Source organism: Vicia villosa, linkage group LG2 (assembly GCF_029867415.1).
Source record: "Vicia villosa cultivar HV-30 ecotype Madison, WI linkage group LG2, Vvil1.0, whole genome shotgun sequence".
In the NCBI taxonomy this organism is placed as follows: Eukaryota; Viridiplantae; Streptophyta; class Magnoliopsida; order Fabales; family Fabaceae; genus Vicia; species Vicia villosa.
In genome coordinates, this window is record NC_081181.1 from 220,675,416 (window position 1) to 220,696,881 (window position 21,466).

At 33.6% G+C, this 21,466-nt stretch overlaps 1 protein-coding gene across 1 annotated transcript; it reads left to right on the plus strand.

The window, feature by feature from the left end:
- The first annotated feature begins 14,638 nt into the window (after positions 1 to 14,638).
- Positions 14,639 to 15,352, plus strand: LOC131651390 (F-box protein At2g35280-like). Its single transcript, XM_058921056.1, has one exon. It carries the CDS (start codon positions 14,639 to 14,641, stop codon positions 15,350 to 15,352), a length of 714 nt encoding a protein of 237 aa, XP_058777039.1.
- Positions 15,353 to 21,466: the final 6,114 nt, after the last annotated feature.

Below are 21,466 nucleotides of genomic sequence, written 5' to 3' on the forward strand. Positions count from 1 at the left end.
GTTCATGAATTGCACTGAACCAAATCATATTTATGGTTCGGTTCAGTTTATAATAACCACTTCAATAACAATTCAATTAACTACTAAAATGGTTCCAATTCAATTTAAAACTAGCTCAGAACCAATTTATATTTATAAACTAGTTTATAATCAATTTTACATTATAAACCAATTTTATATTTTAAACTCTTTTACAACCTATTTTTTAATTTCATAAAAGACTTAAAATTTGTAATATTAAAAAAAAAAATTTTTGAAATTTTTTTATATTCGAAAAAAAATATTGGCTTATTTTCAGTAATAAAAAATTTCAGATTATTTTTTTAATTTTCAGAAAAAAAATTATTTTCATAAAAGAAATCTATTTTTTTAATTTTTGGAAAAATATATTTGTATTCTCTCAATTAAACTCATGGGCTAATTAAAAGATGACACTTGGCATTAATGATAATGAACAAATAAAATGAATACAAAGAGAATGAGAAAAATGGAAATAAGATCAATTCTATTAATTAAAAAACCTATGGCCACTTAGAATTAGTAACGTGGTATTTAAATATTTAAATTAAATACTAATATAGTAACAAAAGGGATAGAAAACAAGGAAATGAAAGAAGAGTTATAGGAAACATGAAAATGTAATGCAGTAGAAAACGTGAAACAAGAAAATAAGCACTTTTTTGAAAAACGCTTTTCTTACTTCTCTCGTGCAATAATAACCAAAATTCATCGCTTATTCTCTCTGCGCAATCAACAACAATAATACTCGCTCTGCTCTTTTACTCTACTCGAAATTCAATTCGACTCGATTTTATGAATGACTCAGTTGCAATTTTGAAAATGATTCATGTTCCACGTCTCGAGACATTAATATTCGACATTAATATTCGTTAGGAATCCATTGGATGAATGAAAAATTGTGCAAGAATGTTTTTTTTGTTGTAAATAATAACTTTTCATAGACTTCAAGAAAGTCTCTGCAGCATATTTTCATTCAATGAAGATTGTCGAATGATTGACAACTTATGCTTGTAAACATGTCCAGTAACAAGCTTTTGTTTTTATTCTCAAAAGATATTTTTGATGACATGATTCTAGGATTGAAATGTTGGAAAGTACTAATTAGTAAATGGGGGTTTGATAGAGTTAATGGTTGTTGACTTAATATATAGAGAGGATGTATATTTTGTTTGGCATTGTGTTTCTTTATTGTTTTTTTTTTTTTGCAATATCATTTTATGTATGAGTATATACTAAAAGTATTTATGACTGAATTCCTTATACTAAATTTTAAAAATGTGAATATATAATTTAAATCTTAACTTCGATAGATTTTTTTTTTTTAATTATGGTTGATTCAGTACTGATATTATTCCATTGATTTTGATTTTAAAAATGACAAGTTATAATTAATTTTGATCTAGGTTTAATTTTGAAACTTTTTCATTGATTTAGATTTTAGATACTGAATTCTCTAATAAATTCTTATTTATGGTTTGTTTTTTCTACTAAAGTTGATTTAGGATTGATTTCATGTAATTTAAATTTTTAAAATGGTATAATATAATAAATTTTGATATTGGATTGATTTTTTCAAGTAAGATTTTGGATTGATCTTTTTTATTCTTAAAATAAAATTTTAAAATTTATATTACTTCTAAAATTAAAACTTAGGGTTAAATATATTTTTGGTCCCTACAAAATTATCAATTTTGAGTCATATTTTAGTTCCTACAAAATTAATTATATACAGTTTTAATTCTCGAAGAAGAACAAAAACGTCATGCAAAACCAAATTTATAAGGACTAAAACATGATTTTTTTTATAGCAATTAAAAGTCAAAACTTGAGATATTTATAAGGACACAAACATATTTAACCCTAAAATTTACTACTTTCTACACTATGTTTACTCTTTAAATTGTTTCAAAAAACTCTTTTTAACATTAAAAATTTTATATTGAATATTTTCTTGAATACAATTTTATAAAAAAGAAATATTCTAAACTTTCACTAAACCAACCAACTAAACAAAAGAAATACATATATAAGTAGAGATATGCAACACATACACCAAAATTATACACCAAATGTTTTACACCGTATTTATTCAATTTCAATTCTACTATGGCACAAATTCATATGCACCTAAAAACAATTAAAAAAGAAAAAATTAAACTGTATTGGTATAACTATACGGTGTAGATGTAAAATTGGGTGTAAGTATATCATTTCACATATAAGTACTAGAGCAAGGTCATAGCTGTTACTGTTGCAAGCCGCGTGCTTCATCTTGATGGAAGGAACTTGCCCATAGAATTACACAAACAAACTTGCAGAAACCAAAATATGATTCTGGTTTGATCCTTATAAATGTTTTTCATAAATCTAATACACTCTAACATTTCAATAAACTCCAACTAGAACTAGTAAATATTAAATAATTTATAAAAGAATTCTAATTCATAATCCCATCTACAATTTTCACACAAATTTGTATCATCGTCTTCATCATCCAATAATGACCATCGACCTTCTTTCACTCTCCAACCATTACACATGTTCTTAGAGTTACATATCGGAGTTTGATTGCGCACCAACATACCATTATTTTTCCATAAAGAATTTGTTAAATTTTGTACATTCCTCCTTGAACTCATTATACACTTCGACATTCTCAAACAACACATATACTCAAGTCCCAGTTTTCTTGATTCGCGATCCTCAGAACATAATAAAATCATTCCATACACATATATCGCCTCCTTATGACTTTTTTGAGCTGCAATCTTTACGCTCTTAAGACCATCAATATTTCCATTCGGATAATTAAAGTATTTAAGTAATCCCTCTCTATACAAGCTCTCAATATTTTCACTTTCCACACAATTAATGTTTAAAAAATAACAATATATTTTCGTTAGGAATCCATTGAATGAATGGTAAACTATCCAAAAATATATTTTGTAACACGTACCTTTCTTCTGCAACTTCGAGAAAGTCTTTGCAACACACTTTTATTTTGTGAAGATCAATGAAAGATTGAGAGCCTAGTTTTATAATTACGTCACGTAATAAATCTCTTGGAAGTGATTGTATGGTTGAAGAAGATGAGACATATTCACTCTTATTACTTTTCTTCTCTAATTTTATTTCTGATGATGACATGATTCAAGGATTGCAAAATTGAAAAGAAAAACTAGTTAAAAAATATAATTCAAATTCAAAATACTTTGATAGAGTTATGGGTTGATGGCTTAATATATAGCGACTAAATGTTTTGGTTGACAATGTATTTTTGAATTTTTAAAAAGTAAAGGAAAATATTTAATATTTATTTATAGTATTTAGAGCTGATTCATTAACTTTAATATAAAAACGATAAATATAATTGAAATTCTTATTTAGGAATGATTTTTCCATTTAAGGTTGATATATGACCGATATGATTCTCTAAATTTTCAATTAAATTATAATTTTTTTATTTTTTATATAAGGTTCAATTCTATTAATAACAAAATTTACAATGGTATTTTATAATTAATTGTTAGCTACTGTTGGTTTTCCTATCAAGGTTGATTTAATACCAATTCTTTTAATTGGGACGTTATAAGGTTGGTTTTTTAAAAAATAGAATGTAATCATTTATATACAAAATTTGTTGAATTTTTTAATTATTTTGTAAATAAATTATTTCTCCCACTAACTAGCTAAAAGAATCCACTAACTATATAAACTATATTTTTAAATAATTTTTATTAATTCATTTCACGTAAATTTGTATACTCATTTTAATTTATTTTACCCACATTTATTTGTTTATATTAATTTTCTTAAAAAGAAAATTCTAGTTTTTCTTTTCAAAAACCATAACTTTCTACTAACCTATCATGTATTCCCACTATGAATATTTTTAATCAAACTCGTATTTTTTTCTTTAAATCCATACTTTTATATTTTTTATGGATTCATTTTAGGTAAAAAAATTTATTTCATTTAATAATTTCTCATGTTTTTTTTTAATTTATTCTTATATATACAAGTTGTTAAATTTTAGAGTCAAAACTTGAAATAATTTAATAATTTTTATATTATTTAATTACTATTTTTTTAATTATTTGTTTGAAAGTGATAGCAACATCAATAATATAAAAAAAAATAATTTCAATTTTAGGTTTCATAAAATGGATTGGGTGGATTATGCTTTGTGTGGAAATTGTTGATTATTATGTGGGTGTGAATAGAAAGATGGTGGGTCCAATTATTCCTGGTCAGGGTTTGCGGAAAGGTGCTCCTTTGTCCCCATATTTGTTTATTTTGTGCTCTGAAGGACTTTCAGCTCTTATTAAACAAGAAGAAGCGCGAGGGGATATTCATAGTGTAAAAATTTGTAAGAACGCTCCCATTATCTCTCATTTACTCATTACGATGAAGAGTATTCTTTCCACCTATAAAGAACCCTCTGGTCAAGCTATCAATTTTCAGAAGTCCGAATTCTATTGTAGTAGAAATGTTGATTCTGTTCTTAAAAATCTTTTGGCTGGCACTTTAGGATTTCAACAGGTATTGGGTATCGGGAAATACCTTGGAGTCCCCTCTATGATAGGAAGAAACTGGAAAACTACTTTCAAGTTTATCAAAGACAAAATTTGGAAGAAGATAAATTCTTGATGTAGTCGAAGTCTCTCGCAAGCGGGTAGGGAAACACTCATAAAATTTGTTCTCCAATCTATTCCAACATATATTATGAGTATTTTCTTACTTCCTTCCTCCCTGAATGATGAAATTGAAAAAATGTTGAATTCGTTCTGGAGGGTCATAAAAGAGATAGTTCAAAAGGTATTCATTGGTTATCGTGGGACAAACTGTCTATGCCTAAGAATGTCGGTGGTATGGGGTTCAAAAATCTAAGTGCTTTCAATTATGTCATGTTAAGTAAACAAGCTTGGAGTCTTATGACTAAGCGTAACAATCTGGTTTTGCGCCTTTACAAGGCTAGATATTTTCCTAATTGCGATTTTCTAAAATCAGAGATTGGACATAATCCGAGTTATGTTTGGCGTAGTATTTGGAGTGCTAAATTTCTGGGGAGAGGAGGTTACAAGTAGAGTATTGGTACAGGCGAGTGTATCCTGGTTTGGGATCAAAACTAGTTACATGATAGCTCTATGGTTACTTATCTATGGCCGGATAATCCGATAGTGGCAAATCTCAAAGTTTCGGATCTTATTAGCCCGAACGGTAAATAATGGAATTTGAATTTGATTTATCCGTTAGTAGGTGGTGGAGTGACAGAGAAAATTGTCAACACTCCGTTATTCAAAGCGGTTCACGAGGATAAAATAGTTTGGAATCTTGAGAAGAACGATATTTTTTTTGTGCGTAGTGCCTATCATTACTGTAATAACTAAGCCATTGACACCTATCATCTTCGTATTAATGAAAATTGAGATTTAATTTGGAAGATGAAGATCCCTCCAAGAGTCAAGAACTTTCTTTGGCGTTTATGTAGGAATTGTGTGCCTACTAGAACGCGTCTCATTCACAAAGGTGTCGAGTATCCTGAGAGTTGTTTGATATGTGGGAACGATTATGAGAATAATAATCATTTATATTTTCAGTGTCCTAAGAGTATCGTCCGTTGGGAAAAAGTAGGGATCTAGCTCACTATTCAGCAGTTGGTCAATAACGGAGGAGACTGTGTTTCTATGTTTTCTTTTCTGCAGGTCTCTAATCATGAAAATTAGACGGTCTTTTCAACTATTATGTGGAGTATTTGGAAAAGTAGAAACGATGCTCTTTGAAATCAAATCGAGGATCCTCCAGATAATATCTGCTCGCGAGGTTTTCATCTATTATCAGGTTGGAGAGACGCTCAACAGATCAGAAACATAGCTTCTCCCATAGAGTAACCGACAACTGATACTAAGTGGTGTAAGCCACCCTATGGTCGGCTAAAATGCAACATTGATGCATCTTTTTCTAATAACACGGTTGGTATAGGTGCCTGTATCAGAAACGATGAAGGTATGTTTATTGCAGCACAGACAAAATGGTTTTCACCTATTATTGATGTTGATACCGACGAAGCTCTAGGTCTCTTTGCTTCTATTAGATGGGTATTGGATCCGGGGCTATGATAATGTAGATTTCGAGTCGGATTTTAAAACTGTAGTGGATAGTGTGACTATCCCTAAGCCAAACGACTCAGATTTCGGCGCCATTATTCAAGTATATTATGAGCTTCTGACTAACTCTGCTAGGAACTTTCATGTTAAGTTCATTAGAAGACAAGTTAATGAGGTTGCTCATGCTTTGGCTAAGGAGGCTCCATCTCTTTATAATTTTCATATTTTTAACGATGTACATACATGTATTCACAATTTTATTATTAATGATATGGTTTAGTTTCTTACTGTAGAAAAAGAGAGACCGTTATCTATGTAAAGAAATAAATACTAGGGGTGTGTTTGTTTCATGGTTTAAAATTAATGGAAATTAGTATAGCTTGGCAGATGGGTTTAAAGGATGTCGAAATTAATGTAGATTCCACAATGATGGTGAATGCTAACAAATCTGAGAAGCTTACCTTGCTGAGTGGGTGTTTGTTAGTTAAGAAGATTAGGCGCGTGTTGGACAAAATTGAAATATTGATATTGTCTGTTGTTTCCGAAAAGCAAACCGGTGTGCATATGCGTTAGTAAGTTGATGGTGCAGTCTTGATATGGAAATTATTGTCTTCAACGATTGTGTTAGAGAGATTCATGATAGTGATATAAGAGGTATTGCTACTCCTAGATTAATGGTTGTGTAATCTTTTCTTTTGTGGGTGTATGCACTTTCTGTTATATAAAAATTATATTAATGGAATCATGATAACTATATTCCTAAGAATATATTTTTAAACCTAGGATTTCTTCACAATTTTACAATTGATAATCAGGGTTTGTTCATGAGACTTTTTGAATCTCTTTATTTTAATTTCACATTCTTACAACTAATAAGTATAAATTAGCAGGTTTGTTCGTAAGGCTTCTTAAATCTCTCTCAATTTTAATTTCACATTTTTACAATTAATGGTTTGTTCATAAGTCTTCTTGAATCTCTAAAAAAAAATTATATCTCTTTCATTTTCATATAAATTTAATAGTAAACAACACAAAAACAAAACAAGCCCGAAATGGATTTTTACTATTTACTAATTATTGACTTTTTGTGCAGATAAGAGAACTTGAAGAATTACAAAATATATTTTATTTAGTAAGAAATATTATTCATCTTATATTGTATTACATTTCTATAAATAATATAGAAAATAAAATGAATACAAAATAAAAATATTTAAAATAAAAAAGAGTGTCAATTCATTATTATTGTCTCATATCTTTATCTTTTATATTTTTATATTCTTCTATTCTTAATTTTATTATTGCTTGTTAATTTGTAATTATATTTATTGTGTAGGTACAGATTTTGAAGCATTGCATGGTGGAAAATATATTTTTAAAATATTAGATACCAACAGAGAGTAGATTAAAATATTCATATTATTTATTATTTTTTCTTTTTTTATTATCTAATACTGTTCTATTTTAACTTCAATCATTAATAAATATTGGGTCATTACACAATATTTTATAAAAGGGTGATGTTCCAATTTGTGTGTTTGTTTGATTAAATATTCATATTATTTATTATTTCTTCTCTTTTTATTACTTAATACTGTTCTATTTTAGTTTCAGTCACTAATAAATATTGAGTCATTGCACAATATTTTTATAAAAGAGTGATATTCCAATTCGTGTGTTTGTTTGATTTAAATATTCATATTATTTATTATTTTTCCTTTTTTTATTACCTAATACTGTTCTATTTTAATTTCAATCATTAATAAATATTAGGTCATTACACAATATTTTTAAAAAAGAGTCATATTTCAATTTGTGTGTTTGGTTTGAGTCAGAGATAAGATCTAATTTATGCAATGATGTTAAAAAATAAATTATTTTTTCATAAGATTGTAACTATTGAAATTTTGTTAAAATTTTTAATGAAAGATCAATTCAATAAAAAATTAATATAGATATATTTTATACTTTACAAAATCAATATTCATCAGTAATAATTCAATAAAACATTAGATTTCATATATAGTAAAAATATTGATGATAAAAAATTTCCTAGTTCTGCTAGGGTTTGGTCTCTTCTTCTCCTACTGAGAAGTCTTGTTCTTTTTTCTTTTCCTGGTTTTTGGTCCGATTTTGTTGGGTTTTGCTTGAATGGAAGGTCCTAATGTCGAAAATTTATCGTTACAAGAGGAGGATGAGGAAGGAGGATTTTGTTTTGATGTGGAGGATGGTGACGAAGAAGTTTGTGATTTACGGCTATGCCTCGTAGGGAGATTTCTATGTGACAAACCGATCCATGTTATGTCAATGAAAAAAAGAGTGGCGGATTTGTGGCGTCCGGTTAAGGGGGTCACAATCAAGAAAGCTTCTGAAGGTTTGTTTTTGTTTCAATTCTCTCACAAGTTAGATATGGAAGCAGCGATCAAAGGCGGACCGTGGACTTTCGGTAGTCACTTACTTATCATAGAGAGAGTCCAAATTGGAGTGCAACTGGAGAATATTCCCTTGTTTCATGTAGATTTTTGGGTTCAGATTCACAATCTACCGGCAGGCCTGATGTTGGAGAAGGTGGGTAGAACTATTGCAAATTTCATAGGCGAATTTGTGGAATACGACAAGAATAATAATTCGAGTTTTTGGAGACAGTATATGCGATTAAGAGTAAAAGTTGATGTCCGTCAGCCTCTGAAGAAGAATACTAGAGTTGAAAATAAAGGCGGTGAGTGGTGCACAGTTGTTTTCAAGTATGAGAATTTGGGGCTCTTTTGCTTTGTCTGCGGTATTTTGGGCCACTCAGAACAAAAATGTGAAGTTCGTTTTGCTATGGATGAGGATACCGGATTTAGGGGATGGTCTAATGATCTCAGGGTGGAAAATAAGAGATTTGTTAATGGAGGTAGTTCAAAATGGTTAAAGGAAGAGGTTGAAGGCAGTAGAATGGCGAGTCAAAATTTGGGTGCTAAAGGGGCGCGTGCATCTCACGCTAGTGAAGGAGCAAGTGAACAATTTTCTCCCCATGAGGAGGGCCCACTCGATCAGTCCATCATTAATGTCCCAGCACCTGGTCATCATAACAGCACACACACTTTAATGAAAAATCAAACTACCCCATCATTGCTCATGACTACCCATAAATTACCTGCTGGAAGCAATAATCACCCCTTGATTGCTGAAGGATTTTTCGGTGACAGTATAACACCCCAATCATCAGCATTTAATATGCTGTCCCCCACTTTTTCCAACCCCCTTTTTGACCTTCCCACGTGGCCAACACAACCAACCCCTCTCCCCACTCACCAAACAGCCGGACCCCACCTTTTGAAACAACCAATGAAAAATGACCAGCCTACCCCCATGCACAATAACCTTCACGTAAACACAAGCTGTACTACCAACCCACCCCCCACTCACCAAACAGCCGGACCCCACCTTATGAAACAACCAATGAAAAATGACCAGCCTACCCCCATGCATAACAACCTTCACGTGAACACGAGCTTTACTACCAGTTCGCAAAAATCTATTTTTTCAAGCAGTATCCAAACTCATAAAACTCCCAGTTTAAATCCCAAACTGCACAAATTCAAGCCTAAACAAAATACCCCGAAGCCATCCAGCAGTGTCCCTAACAACCCTGTTAGAACACACGCTATTCTTCCCGCACTATCCCCTCACCCAGCTGTTAATGATGATCAAGTGAATGAAGGACAACTCGAACGTAAACGGCGTCGGGAACAAGGCTCAGGGTCTGAAAGTGTGACTGCAGAACCATCTCAACATTTTTTATCGGCAGGTCCTGGCAGCCAGGACTGCCGGGACCAATGAAAATTCTGAGTTGGAATTGTCGGGGATTGAGCAACCCGCGTGCAATTCCGAACTTGAAACAACTCGCTCAAAAACACCACCCAGATGTCGTATTTCTTTCTGAAACATTGTCGAAAAAACAGAAGCTCGATAGTGTCCGAGTCTCGCTAAAGTTTGATGCTTGTTTATCCGTTGACGTTGTCGGGAGAAGTGGCGGTTTGGCGGTGTTGTGGAAAGACTCTGTCAAGTGCAACATAGTTAATTTCTCAAAAAATTTTGTTAATTTGGTAATTCAAGATGAAGCTAAAGATGAATGGAGACTCACTTGTTATTACGGTTTTCCGGAACGGCACAGAAGGCGGGAGGCGTGGGATTTGCTTAGAGAGCTTCGTGACATGTCGACAGCTCCCTGGTGCATTATCGGTGACTTTAACGATCTTCTTTCGCAACAAGACAAGGCTGGCCTCCATCCTCATCCTAACTGGCTGTGTGCCGGCTTTCGGGAAGCGGTTTCTGATTGCAACCTATTAGATATTCCTATGGAAGGCCACCCATTTACTTGGATAAAAAGCCGAGGTACAGCGCATGTTATTGAAGAAAGATTAGACCGTGTTTTGGTTACGCAAGAATGGTTAGATATATTCCCTGCAACTAAGCTTAGCAACTTACTAGCTTCACACTCCGACCATAGTCCTATCCTGCTACAGTGTGAACCGTCTCAAATATACCATCATAAAACTTATTCCTTCAAGTTTGAAAATGCATGGTTAAAGGAAGAGGAGTTGCCTGAGACTGTTAAAAAAGGGTGGAACACCGAGGAAGATGTTAATGTCCTCCAACGCCTTAACAATTGTGCGGCGGAACTGTCTAGATGGAATAAAGTGAAGTATCGACAGCAACATAGTAACTTGTCTTTCTATATGGCAACTATGGAAGCTGCACGTTTGTCGCACGATGAAAATGCAGCAACAAGGTTTATCGAAGCTCAGCGGGAATATAATACAATCCTTAACAGGGAGGAAATCTTTTGGAAGCAACGCGCCAAGATGCATTGGTTGCGACATGGTGACTCGAACTCGAAATTTTTCCATAAATCGGCATCAGCTCGTAACAAATTTAAGAAGATTGATTCCCTGGTAGATGATACAGGGGTGGAGGTTAAGGGTCAGGTTCAGTTGTGTGGTGTTGCGCAATCTTACTTCGAACAATTATTTGCAACAAAACAAGGGGATTATAATCCGGTTCTAAATTGCATCAAACCGGTTATTTCACAAGAGGATAACAGGAAGCTGCTGGCCCATATTAGCAAGGAGGAACTCTATGTCGCTCTCCTTCAAATGTACCCAGATAAGTCTCCGGGCCCTGACGGCTTTAATCCGGCTTTTTATCAGCATTTTTGGGAACTTTGTGGTGATGACATTTTTATGGCAGCATCTGAGTGGTTGGAGAGGGGTTTCTTTCCCTCTGAGCTTAATGATACCAATATATGTCTGATTCCTAAGGTTGCTAAGCCGAGAGATATGAAGGATCTCCGACCCATCTCTCTTTGTAATGTTGTTTATAAGATAATAGCCAAAGTGTTAGCGAACCGGTTGAAGCTTGTTCTGAATAAATGTGTTTCGAAGGAACAGTCAGCGTTTATTGAAGGAAGGTCTATTCTTGATAATGCCATGGTGGCCACAGAAATTCTCCATGCGTTAAAGAGAAAGACCCGCGGTAACAATGCCCATCTAGCCTTGAAGATCGACATTAGTAAAGCCTACGATAGAGTTGATTGTTGTTTTCTACACGATATTCTTCTTTGTATGGGATTTGATGTGAACTGGGTTCACTGGATTATGATGTGTGTAACCTCGGTGCATTATTCTGTTCTTGTAAACTCCGATAGAGTTGGACCGATTATTCCAGGAAGAGGACTGAGACAAGGAGACCCTCTATCGCCTTATCTATTCATTCTTGTGTCTGAAGGACTCTCGGCTCTTATTAAAAGTGCTGTCTCTCGAGGGGACATCCATGGTACTCAAATCTGCAGGGGGGCACCCAGTGTGTCCCACTTGCTTTTTGCTGATGATTGTTTTCTATTTTGCAGGGCCAATATTGTGGAGGCAACAAATCTTATGGAGATTCTCAATACTTATGCTGCGGCAACAGGACAGGAAATTAATCTGTCAAAGTCTGAGGTGTTTTTTAGTCGTAATATTAGTGCTCCGGCTCAAGAAGATTTAGCCCAATTGATGGGGGTGAGACGGGTTTTGGGTACTGGGAAGTATTTGGGTTTACCTTCCATGATTGGTAGAAGCAAGAAGGCGGTGTTCTCTTTTGTGAAGGATAAAATTTGGAAACGAATTAATTCATGGAGCGGTAGATTCTTATCTAAAGCTGGTAAAGAGGTCATGATTAAATCGGTTCTCCAATCGATACCGGCCTACATCATGAGCATTTATTTGATTCCGGATGGAGTGGTGAATGATATTGAAAAGATGCTTAATTCGTTCTGGTGGGGTGGTAGTGGTAATAATAAAGGTATAAGGTGGTTGGCATGGGATCGCATGACGTCTCCGAAAAGTGAAGGTGGTTTAGGTTTTAGAGACTTTAAATCCTTTAATATGGCTATGGTAGCAAAGCAAGGTTGGAGTATTCTTTCAAAGCCAAACTCTCTAGTAGCAAGAATTTTCAAAGCAAGGTACTTTCCTCGTTCTTCCTACCTTGATTCTTCGGTTGGTAATAATCCGAGTTTTGTTTGGCGTAGTCTGTGGAAGGCCAAGAATGTTCTTAAGCAGGGCAGTAGATGGAGTATCGGAGATGGTAGTAATATTAAGGTTATGTATGACCCGTGGCTTCGAGAGAAAGGTAATTGCTTCATTCATGGTCCGCAAGTCCAAAGCGGTTACGATCTATTTGTTAAAGACCTCTTGCTTCCCAATATAAAGCAATGGGATGTGGGTAAAGTTAAGCAAATCTTTGATAATGACGTGGCTGCCAGCATTCTCCGAGTTCCCCTTATAGATGATGTGAGGGAGGATAGGTTGATTTGGCAAGAGGAACAAAGTGGTGAGTATAGTGTGAAATCGGGTTATAAGCTTTGGAAAGGGGTTCAAAAGAGTAACCAGTCTTATAGTGTAGAGGGTAATTGGAAAAGTATTTGGAGTATTTATGCCCCACCTAGAGCTAAACACCTTTTATGGAGGATTTGTAGGGGGTGCCTCCCGACGCGTTCTCAACTTCATCATCGTTATGTCCAATGCCCGGTGGTATGTCCCTGGTGTGACTTAGAGGTTGAGGACGAGTGGCATGTTTTTTTCGGATGCGTCTCCATCATTCGCAGTTGGCGGGCAGCAGGTTTGTCATCTATTATCGACCCTCGATTGCATTCTTTTCATGATGCTAAGTCCCTTATTTTTGATGTCTGTAGTCACGAGGATCGTAGAGATGCGGGTCGCTTTGCAGTCTTGCTTGACACCCTCTGGAGAAGTAGGAATAATGTGGTTTGGGAAGATATCCGGGATGATGCGTTGAAAATCGGGTTACAAGCTTATCATAATTGGTATGACTGGTTTATAGCTAGAGAGGATATTTTACCGGTTGGAGTCAATAATCATTACATCCGTTGGCTTCCTCCTTCGGGTAATCATCTGAAATGTAATGTTGATGCAGGTTTCAATAAGGTGTGTGGAACAACAAACAGAGGGTGGTGTTTTAGGGACCACTTGGGTGGTTTTATTTCAGCCGGTGTATCTTGGGATGTGGGCCTTCTTTCGGTCATTGAAGCTGAAGCTACCGCCTTAAAGGAAGCAATTCAGAACGCGGTTTCTCTTCAGTTATCCCACGTCATTTTTGAAAGCGATTGTCAATATGTTACTAGTGCTATCCATAAGTCTCATGTTGGTAATTCGGAATTTATTGTTATTATTAAAACTATTCAGAATTTGTTATCTATGTTTCCGAACTTTGAGGTAAAGTTCATTAAGCGCCAAGCGAATTCCGTTGCCCATACGTTAGCTAAGGCGGCGAATTCTTGGTCTAGGCGTAGTCTCTTCAGTAATGTACCTCCTTGTATTGAATTTTGCTTGAGTAATGATATCAGTTAAGTTTGTGTTTGTCAAAAAAAAAAATATATTGATGATAATATTTTTTATTAAATCTGAATAATATGATCAGTATTAAATCAACCCTATTTGGAAAAATCAAACTCATATAAGATTTAGTTATGGGCATACCATTTTTAAAACCAAAATTAATACAATGAATCTTAAATCAACCTTGATAAAAAACCAACAGTAGATAAAAATTAATTATAAAATACCAATTTTACACTCGTAAGTAATGGAATTGATCCTAAATTAACCATAGCTAATAATTTATTATAACTTACCAATTTTAAATTTCCATTAATTATAAAATACCATTTTTACTATAACTTACCAATTTTAAATTGGAAATTGATTGAATCACATCGGTCATAAATCAACCTTAGTTGGAAAAATTAATTCTAGATAAGAATACAAATTATAATTACTATTTAAATCGAAACTAATAATTTCAGCCTTAAATAGTATAAGTATTCATTAAAGATTTATGTTTTATTTCTTAAAAACTCTATCAAACAAAATATTTAATCCCTATATATTAAGCCATCAACCCAATAACTCAATCAATGTCTTTGTTTTCTAATTAGTTTTTCTTTTCAATATTGCAATCTCTAAATTATGTCATCAACAATAAGATTGGAGAACAGTGAACATGTGTCATCTTCTTCAACCATGCAATCACTTCCGAGAGAATTGTTACTTGACTTGATTGCAATTATAGGCTCTCAATCTTTCATTGATCTTCACAAAATGAAAGTGTGTTGCAAAGATTTTCTCGAAGTAGCACAAGAAAGTTATGTGTTACAAAAAATATCTTTGGAAAACTTTCCATTCATCGAATGGACTCGGACACCAAACGAAAATGCATTGTTATTTTTTAAACAATGTGTGGAAAGTGAAAATAGTGAGAGTTTGTATAGAGATGGATTGCTTAAGTATTTTAATTATCCGGATGGAAATATTGTTGGTCTTCTGAGTCTAAAGATTGCAGCTCAGACGGGTCATAAGGAAGCGATGTATGTGTATGGAATGATTTTGTTGTGTTCTGAGGATCAAGAATCAAGAAAACAAGGAGTTGAGTATATGCGTTCTTTGAGGAAGTCAAAGTGTATAATGAGTTTAAGGATGAAGGTACAATCTTTAACAAATTCTTTATGGAAAAATAATGGAATGTTGGTGCGCAATCAAACTCCCATATGCAATTCTAAGAGAACGTGCTATGGATGGAGAGTGAAGGAAGGTCGATGGTCCTTACTCGATGATGAAGACGATGATATTAAATTGTGTGAAAATTGTAGATGGGATTACGAGTTAATTAGAGTTCTTTTATAACTTATTTAATGTTCACTAGTTTTTAGTTTGTTGAAATTTAGAGAATATTATATTTTCAAAAACATTTTTTGGGTATACTTTTAAATAATAAAAAAGATAGTGTGCTCAAATAAAAAAAATTATAATTATTATTTATCGATTTTTTGTATTTTTAATAGTGTTGAAATATGTAATATTTTGAATTGTGTTCATGTAAAATATATTTTTTTTACTTTTTTTATTCAAAGCAATATTTAGTATTGAGTGTGAAAACTTTGGTGAAAATAATTTTTTTAAACATTATCATAAATCAAAATCACATTTCAAATATCATTAAAAATTAATGTACTCTTTCAATTGAAATTTTAAATAAATTTATGAATCAACTACCTACCTATCAATGAAACATGCCACGAAAAACTCTATATTATATCCTTTAACTCAAATTTTATTTACATTAGAAAATATCCTTTTTCGTAATTTACTAAATAAAATAGTACTAACCAATCAAATGTTTTCATTTATCCAAGTGGCACCTAATATTTTCCAAAAGTTTTTTTTTATTCTTTCTTCTCTCTTTTCCTCATCTTCCCTATTCCCAAACCAATACGATATGAAACCTTAATCTAATTTTTGCTCTGTCACCTTCTCTTTCTCTCCTTTTCCTTTCTTTCAATTCTGAGTCTCTCTAACTAAAATTTATTGTAGGAATCTTTACTTTTTCCAAAAATCTTTCTTCATAATCTCAAAACCTTGAATTGAAAACTCAAAATCCCAATAATATTCAAGATTTCTCTCTCTTTCACTTCTCTCTCTTTCTCGTCTACCCGTTCTCTCTTTGTTGTCTTACACCACGCCATCCCTCTTTCAGTGGTCAGCGATGGTCGAAAATATGCACGATGGTTGATTTTTGTTCATTTCTTCTTTTCCTTTCTATTTGTTTTATGAATTTGGTTTGATATATGTTGTTGTTTGTTAATGAGTTGTATTCTTAAATGTGTCTCATAGTTGCCCAATATTTTGGATCTGTGAGTTTTGAAAAGTGAAATTCGACATATATATTTGTCAAATTTGAGATTTAGTTGGGGTATTCATGTTAAAAGATGAAATTGTTGCCGCCTTTGATTTTTCTTTCACAAAATTCGTTTTGTTTTTCTTTTCATCACTGTAGTGATGATAACTTATTTGTTTGAAGAATTTGTTTGATAATATTAATCGCTTTGAATTGCAGGAAATTGGTGAAAAAGGAATTCTCCAACACCATTCATGGAGTGATGTGGTTTTACTTCTTGGGCTTTTAGGTGTAATATGTGGCAGCTTAGTTTAATGTATAATTTATTGGCGCTGTTATATTGCTGTTTAAGTTCTGCCTTCATTCTGTGACAGAATGTATAATTTTGCATCTTATTATCCTTAATATTTCTTGTGCTAACACACGCTCTCAGTATGAAAATTTTATTTTTATCGTTGATAAAACTAATATAAATTTTATATCTATTAAATTATAAATCATATAATTTTTTAAATTAATATTGATAGAGAAAATGTTAAGTATTTTTATTAAATTACTAGAAAGTTTTACAAAGTCTAACTCTAAATTACATTTGATTGGGTAGGTTACTTTTTGGTGTTTTTTTTTACAAAATTTAATGGAAGTGATTATTAATTTTATTTTGATTAAACACATTAGTAAAAGCCAAACATTTGAAAAACGAGACTTATACCAACGGACTATCGAAAATCCGTAAGTAAATGACAGCCAGTAAAACATAAATGAAAAAATTTCATATTTTACAATTAGTAAAACTATTAATAATAATAACATTCTATTTTAAAAATCTGAGTGAATGGAATTAGTACTAAATCAAACTTACATGGGAAAATCAACCTTATACCAGATTTAGTTTTAGCATGCCATTTATAACAACCAAATTAAAAGAATTGGTCTTAAATCAACATTGATGGAAAACCAAACATAGATAACAATTATTAATAAAATACCATTTGTAGTTAATGGAATCCATCCTAAATCAACCATATATACTAATTTATTACTTTCTCTATTTTTTTTATTATAAGTCATTTTAGACTTTTCACGTAGATTAAGAAAAATAACAATTGTTGTATAAAAATGAGAAATTATAATGATTTTTACAAAATTATCCTTCATTAATCACTACAAAAAATCACGTCTGTAGCGACGTGGAATCCATGTCACAACATGGAAAATAACGTCAGAATCCAAAATTAGCGACATGAACACATACGTCGCCTGGGAGTGCGTGGGAACTTTATTGTGTTGTGTTTATCACGTCACAATTTTGTGACATGGAAAGCACGTCGCTAACTCTGCACAATTACCAAACCTTCATCTGCAACTGGGTCAGACAAAGTCTGCAAAAAGCAGAATGGCACAGCATACGAAGAAAAGTTGTGGCGTGTTTTCCATGTCACTGATTTGTGACATGTAAAACACGTCGCTAATTTTGAAATTATTTTTGAAAGTTGCGACGTGTTATACATGTCACTAGGGGTGGCAAAACGGGCCGTGGCCCGCGGGGCCGGCCCGCCACCCGCCAAAAAATGGCGGGTTGGGTTGGGATTTTAAGCCCGCCGCTCGCCAAAACTCGCCCCGCAAAAACCCGCCGCCCGCCATACCCGCCCCGCCAAAGCTCGCCGCCCGCCAAAACCCGCCTCTCCTCCAAAACTCACTCTTTTTTAGTTAATTCTAGAAATTTTAATTCTTGATGGTTTATTTTATAGATTTATTTATAAATATATGTAATATTTTTTTTAAGTAAATTTGTTAAAAAGTTGCTTTTGTAAAAAATTGTTTTAAAAAATAAGTGAAAAGTTTAATTAAAAGGTAAAAAAGGCTATTAATCTATTAAAAAATATAAATAAAAATAGGCGGGTAAACCCGCCGCCTGCCAACCCGCCATCTTGGCGGGGCGGGCATGACTTTTATGCCCATTTTACTTGGCGGGCATGCCCGCCCCGCTCGTTTTTTGGCGGGCATAAGACAGGGCGGGCGGCGGGCGGGGCGGCCCGTTTTGCCACCCCTACATGTCACAAATCAGAGACATGGAAAACACGCCACAAATATTAAAATGTTTTTAAAAAAAAATCTGATTTTTATTATTATAAAAAAAGTTTTATTATTAATATTGTTTGTTGGAAATTATTAAATATTAATAAAAATATTTATTTAGTTAAATTAATAATAATAATAATAATAATAATAATAATAATAATAATAAACTAAATACAAAAATATATTAAACTACTAAAGTAAATTATATTTATAATATAATATCGAAAATACTACCATATAATAAATAAAATTTTGTTATCTCACACAATTTTAATTTAAAATAAAAATATAATTCATCCTAAAAAATCATCACCGGGATCGCGATAATTATCAAGGTTGAAATCATCATCACTCTCTTGCTCAGTGTCAGTTGCTCCCACGTTTCCTCTAGACGGTTGACTACCACTTTGTTGAGACTGCATAAATAACCGCATTTGTTGTTGCATCTCTGCTTGCATCTTCGCCATTGCCTCTATTTGTTGTTGTTGCATCTCTGCTTGCATCTTCGCCATTGCCTCTATTTGCCATTGTTGCCCCTCCACTTGTGCTTTTAGCGCCGCCTCACGTTCATCCATTTGGGCCTTTAGCTCCGCCTCACGTTGCGCTAACTCACGTCTCGCCTCAGTTAGAGCCAACTGTCTTATTGTTTCCATTACTTGCGGTGTCAATTGTGTTGGATGTGACGATCCTTCCCCATCTCTAACTCTTTGAAATAAATTTCGATCACCACTTCTCAAGCTTCCCGCCAAATTTCCCGCACCAAAAAAACATCCATTAGGCCCTTTTCCGTCAACGACTTCACTCCAAATATAAAAATCAACATCTGGATGAAGCGGCTCTCCTTCTTTAGGAGTATATTTGGGATTAGCGACCAAAAAATCCACAAGCTTTGTTTGATAATCCTCCTACACATAAAATAGAATAAAAATTATGTATATATAACTTAAATTAAATTATATTAAATAATAAATTGAAAATTAGTTGCCACGTGATTTACATGACACAACATCAGAGTTGCCACATGAAAATCACGCCGGAACTTTTTTGTTTGCCACGTGAAAAAAACATCACAAAATTGCCATTAAATATAAAAAAAAATAATATAAATTGAATAACTTACCAAAGCTTTTCGAGTACGCTCGTCAACCAAATCACCCGATTTTTTTGTCCTAGTTTCTTTAACCAACTCGATCATGAGTGGTTGTCTCCCCAACCTTTTAGCCTAAAAAATAAAATTAACTTTAATTAAAAAACAAATAATTAATCAAAACATAACTTTAAAAAGTGACAATAATTACCATGCGTCGTGAATGTTCGTAAGTGCTTATACTTCCAACTGCATTAAGGTGACCTCCTTTTTCAGATGCCCTCATTTTTTTAGCATTTTCAGATTTAGCTTTAAATTCCTTTGAATTCCAATATGCAATAAGTTTCTCAAGAACTTCTTGGCCCAACCACCCAGGACGACTACCATCACGTTCCCAACGCTTTCTAACATTTCGCAACGTGTCAGAAAGTCTTTTTGATGTTCTGCTGAAATAATTTTTTTTAACAAGTTTCTCGCTCATTGGATCCCACGTACACTTTTCCTGAATACATTAAAATAAACGGTTAGAAAACTATAGTAAAAAAAATTTAAAAAACAATGACTCGAAAAAATATATTAATTATACCTTAAAACAATTAAACCAAGCATTTTTATTTGGAACATCTCCAAAAGTCGTCCAAGCTTCTTTATACATTTGCTGAATCACATAGTACACACACCTGGCAGCAGTCCGACTCGGCCCAAACCTAAACAACAATTATGTTAATTAGCATGCATTAAATATAAATTTATATTAAAAAAAGGAAATGTAAACTTAATAAAAATTTAATATAGATACTTACGAATTTCCAGCGGGCCAAATATAATATCTATCGTCAATGATATGAATCTCACTCGGATCATCCTCCCCCTGAACACCATCACCATCAGACTGAACATCATCTTCATCCTGCACAGTATCATCCTCATCCGGCTCCACATGATCATCCTCCCGTGCAGGTATATGAGTGGGATGCGGGGTGTGGGATCCCCCAGTCTGTTGGAAGCGTGGGGGCCCCTGTGTCTGCTGGAAGGATAAGGGCACCTGTGTGGGATATGGAGTGTGGGATCCTCCAGTCTGCTGGAATCCTGGGGGCACCTGTGTATTAGGTTGAAAGCTAGCAGATCCTCCAGTCTGCTGGAATCCTGGGGGAACCTGTGTGTTAGGTGGAAAACTATATTCTCCAGTCTGGTGGTATGATGAAAAACTATGTCCTGCAGTCTGCTGAAACGGATAACTAAAGTCCACAGGTGGACGAATAAAAGATGGTGACCCAGACATAGGCCTCCCCTGAGAGGAGAGTAATGACGTAAGAGGTTGGGTACTGGCCATGGACATGTAATGTAACTGACTCTGTGGGGGGGGGGACACTGCTGTCTGAGGAGACTGGCATAATACTGCCCTTGGGCGTCGGGTCTTCTGACCCTTACCCTTCTCAGATCGGGATGACATTTTACCTATTTATTGAGAATACACAGTTAATAAAATATATACATTCACACAAATATATTCAAACATGTTTCTCACATACATTCATTAACACATTGAATAGATGGTTCATTAAGTAAAATTACAAAAAACACATTCTCTTATAAATACATTTAATATTCTAAATCTACAGGCTCTTCATACATATCATTATCATCATTTGATGTGATACTATCCTCAGACCCAACGCCTTCGTGCTCTTCATTCACATTATCTTCAACCAACAATACAGAAGCATCAACTTCATACCCCTCATTTGTTATATCAGACAAATTGGTAATTTGCTCAACTGCAATGACATCATTAATTGGTCCAACTTCATCAACTTGGTAAGCAAGATCTTCCACTAGATCGTCAGTTTCAATATGGCCTATTGGTTTTGTTTTTATAACAACACACAACCCTCGCTTACGTGGCACAAATGAAGGATAAGGAACATAATAAACTTTCCTAACAAGATGTGAC

Excerpts from the sequence above, each read along its gene's own strand:
- LOC131651390 (XM_058921056.1), top strand. The coding sequence starts at position 14,639 with ATGTCATCAACAATAAGATTGGAGAACAGTGAACATGTGTCATCTTCT.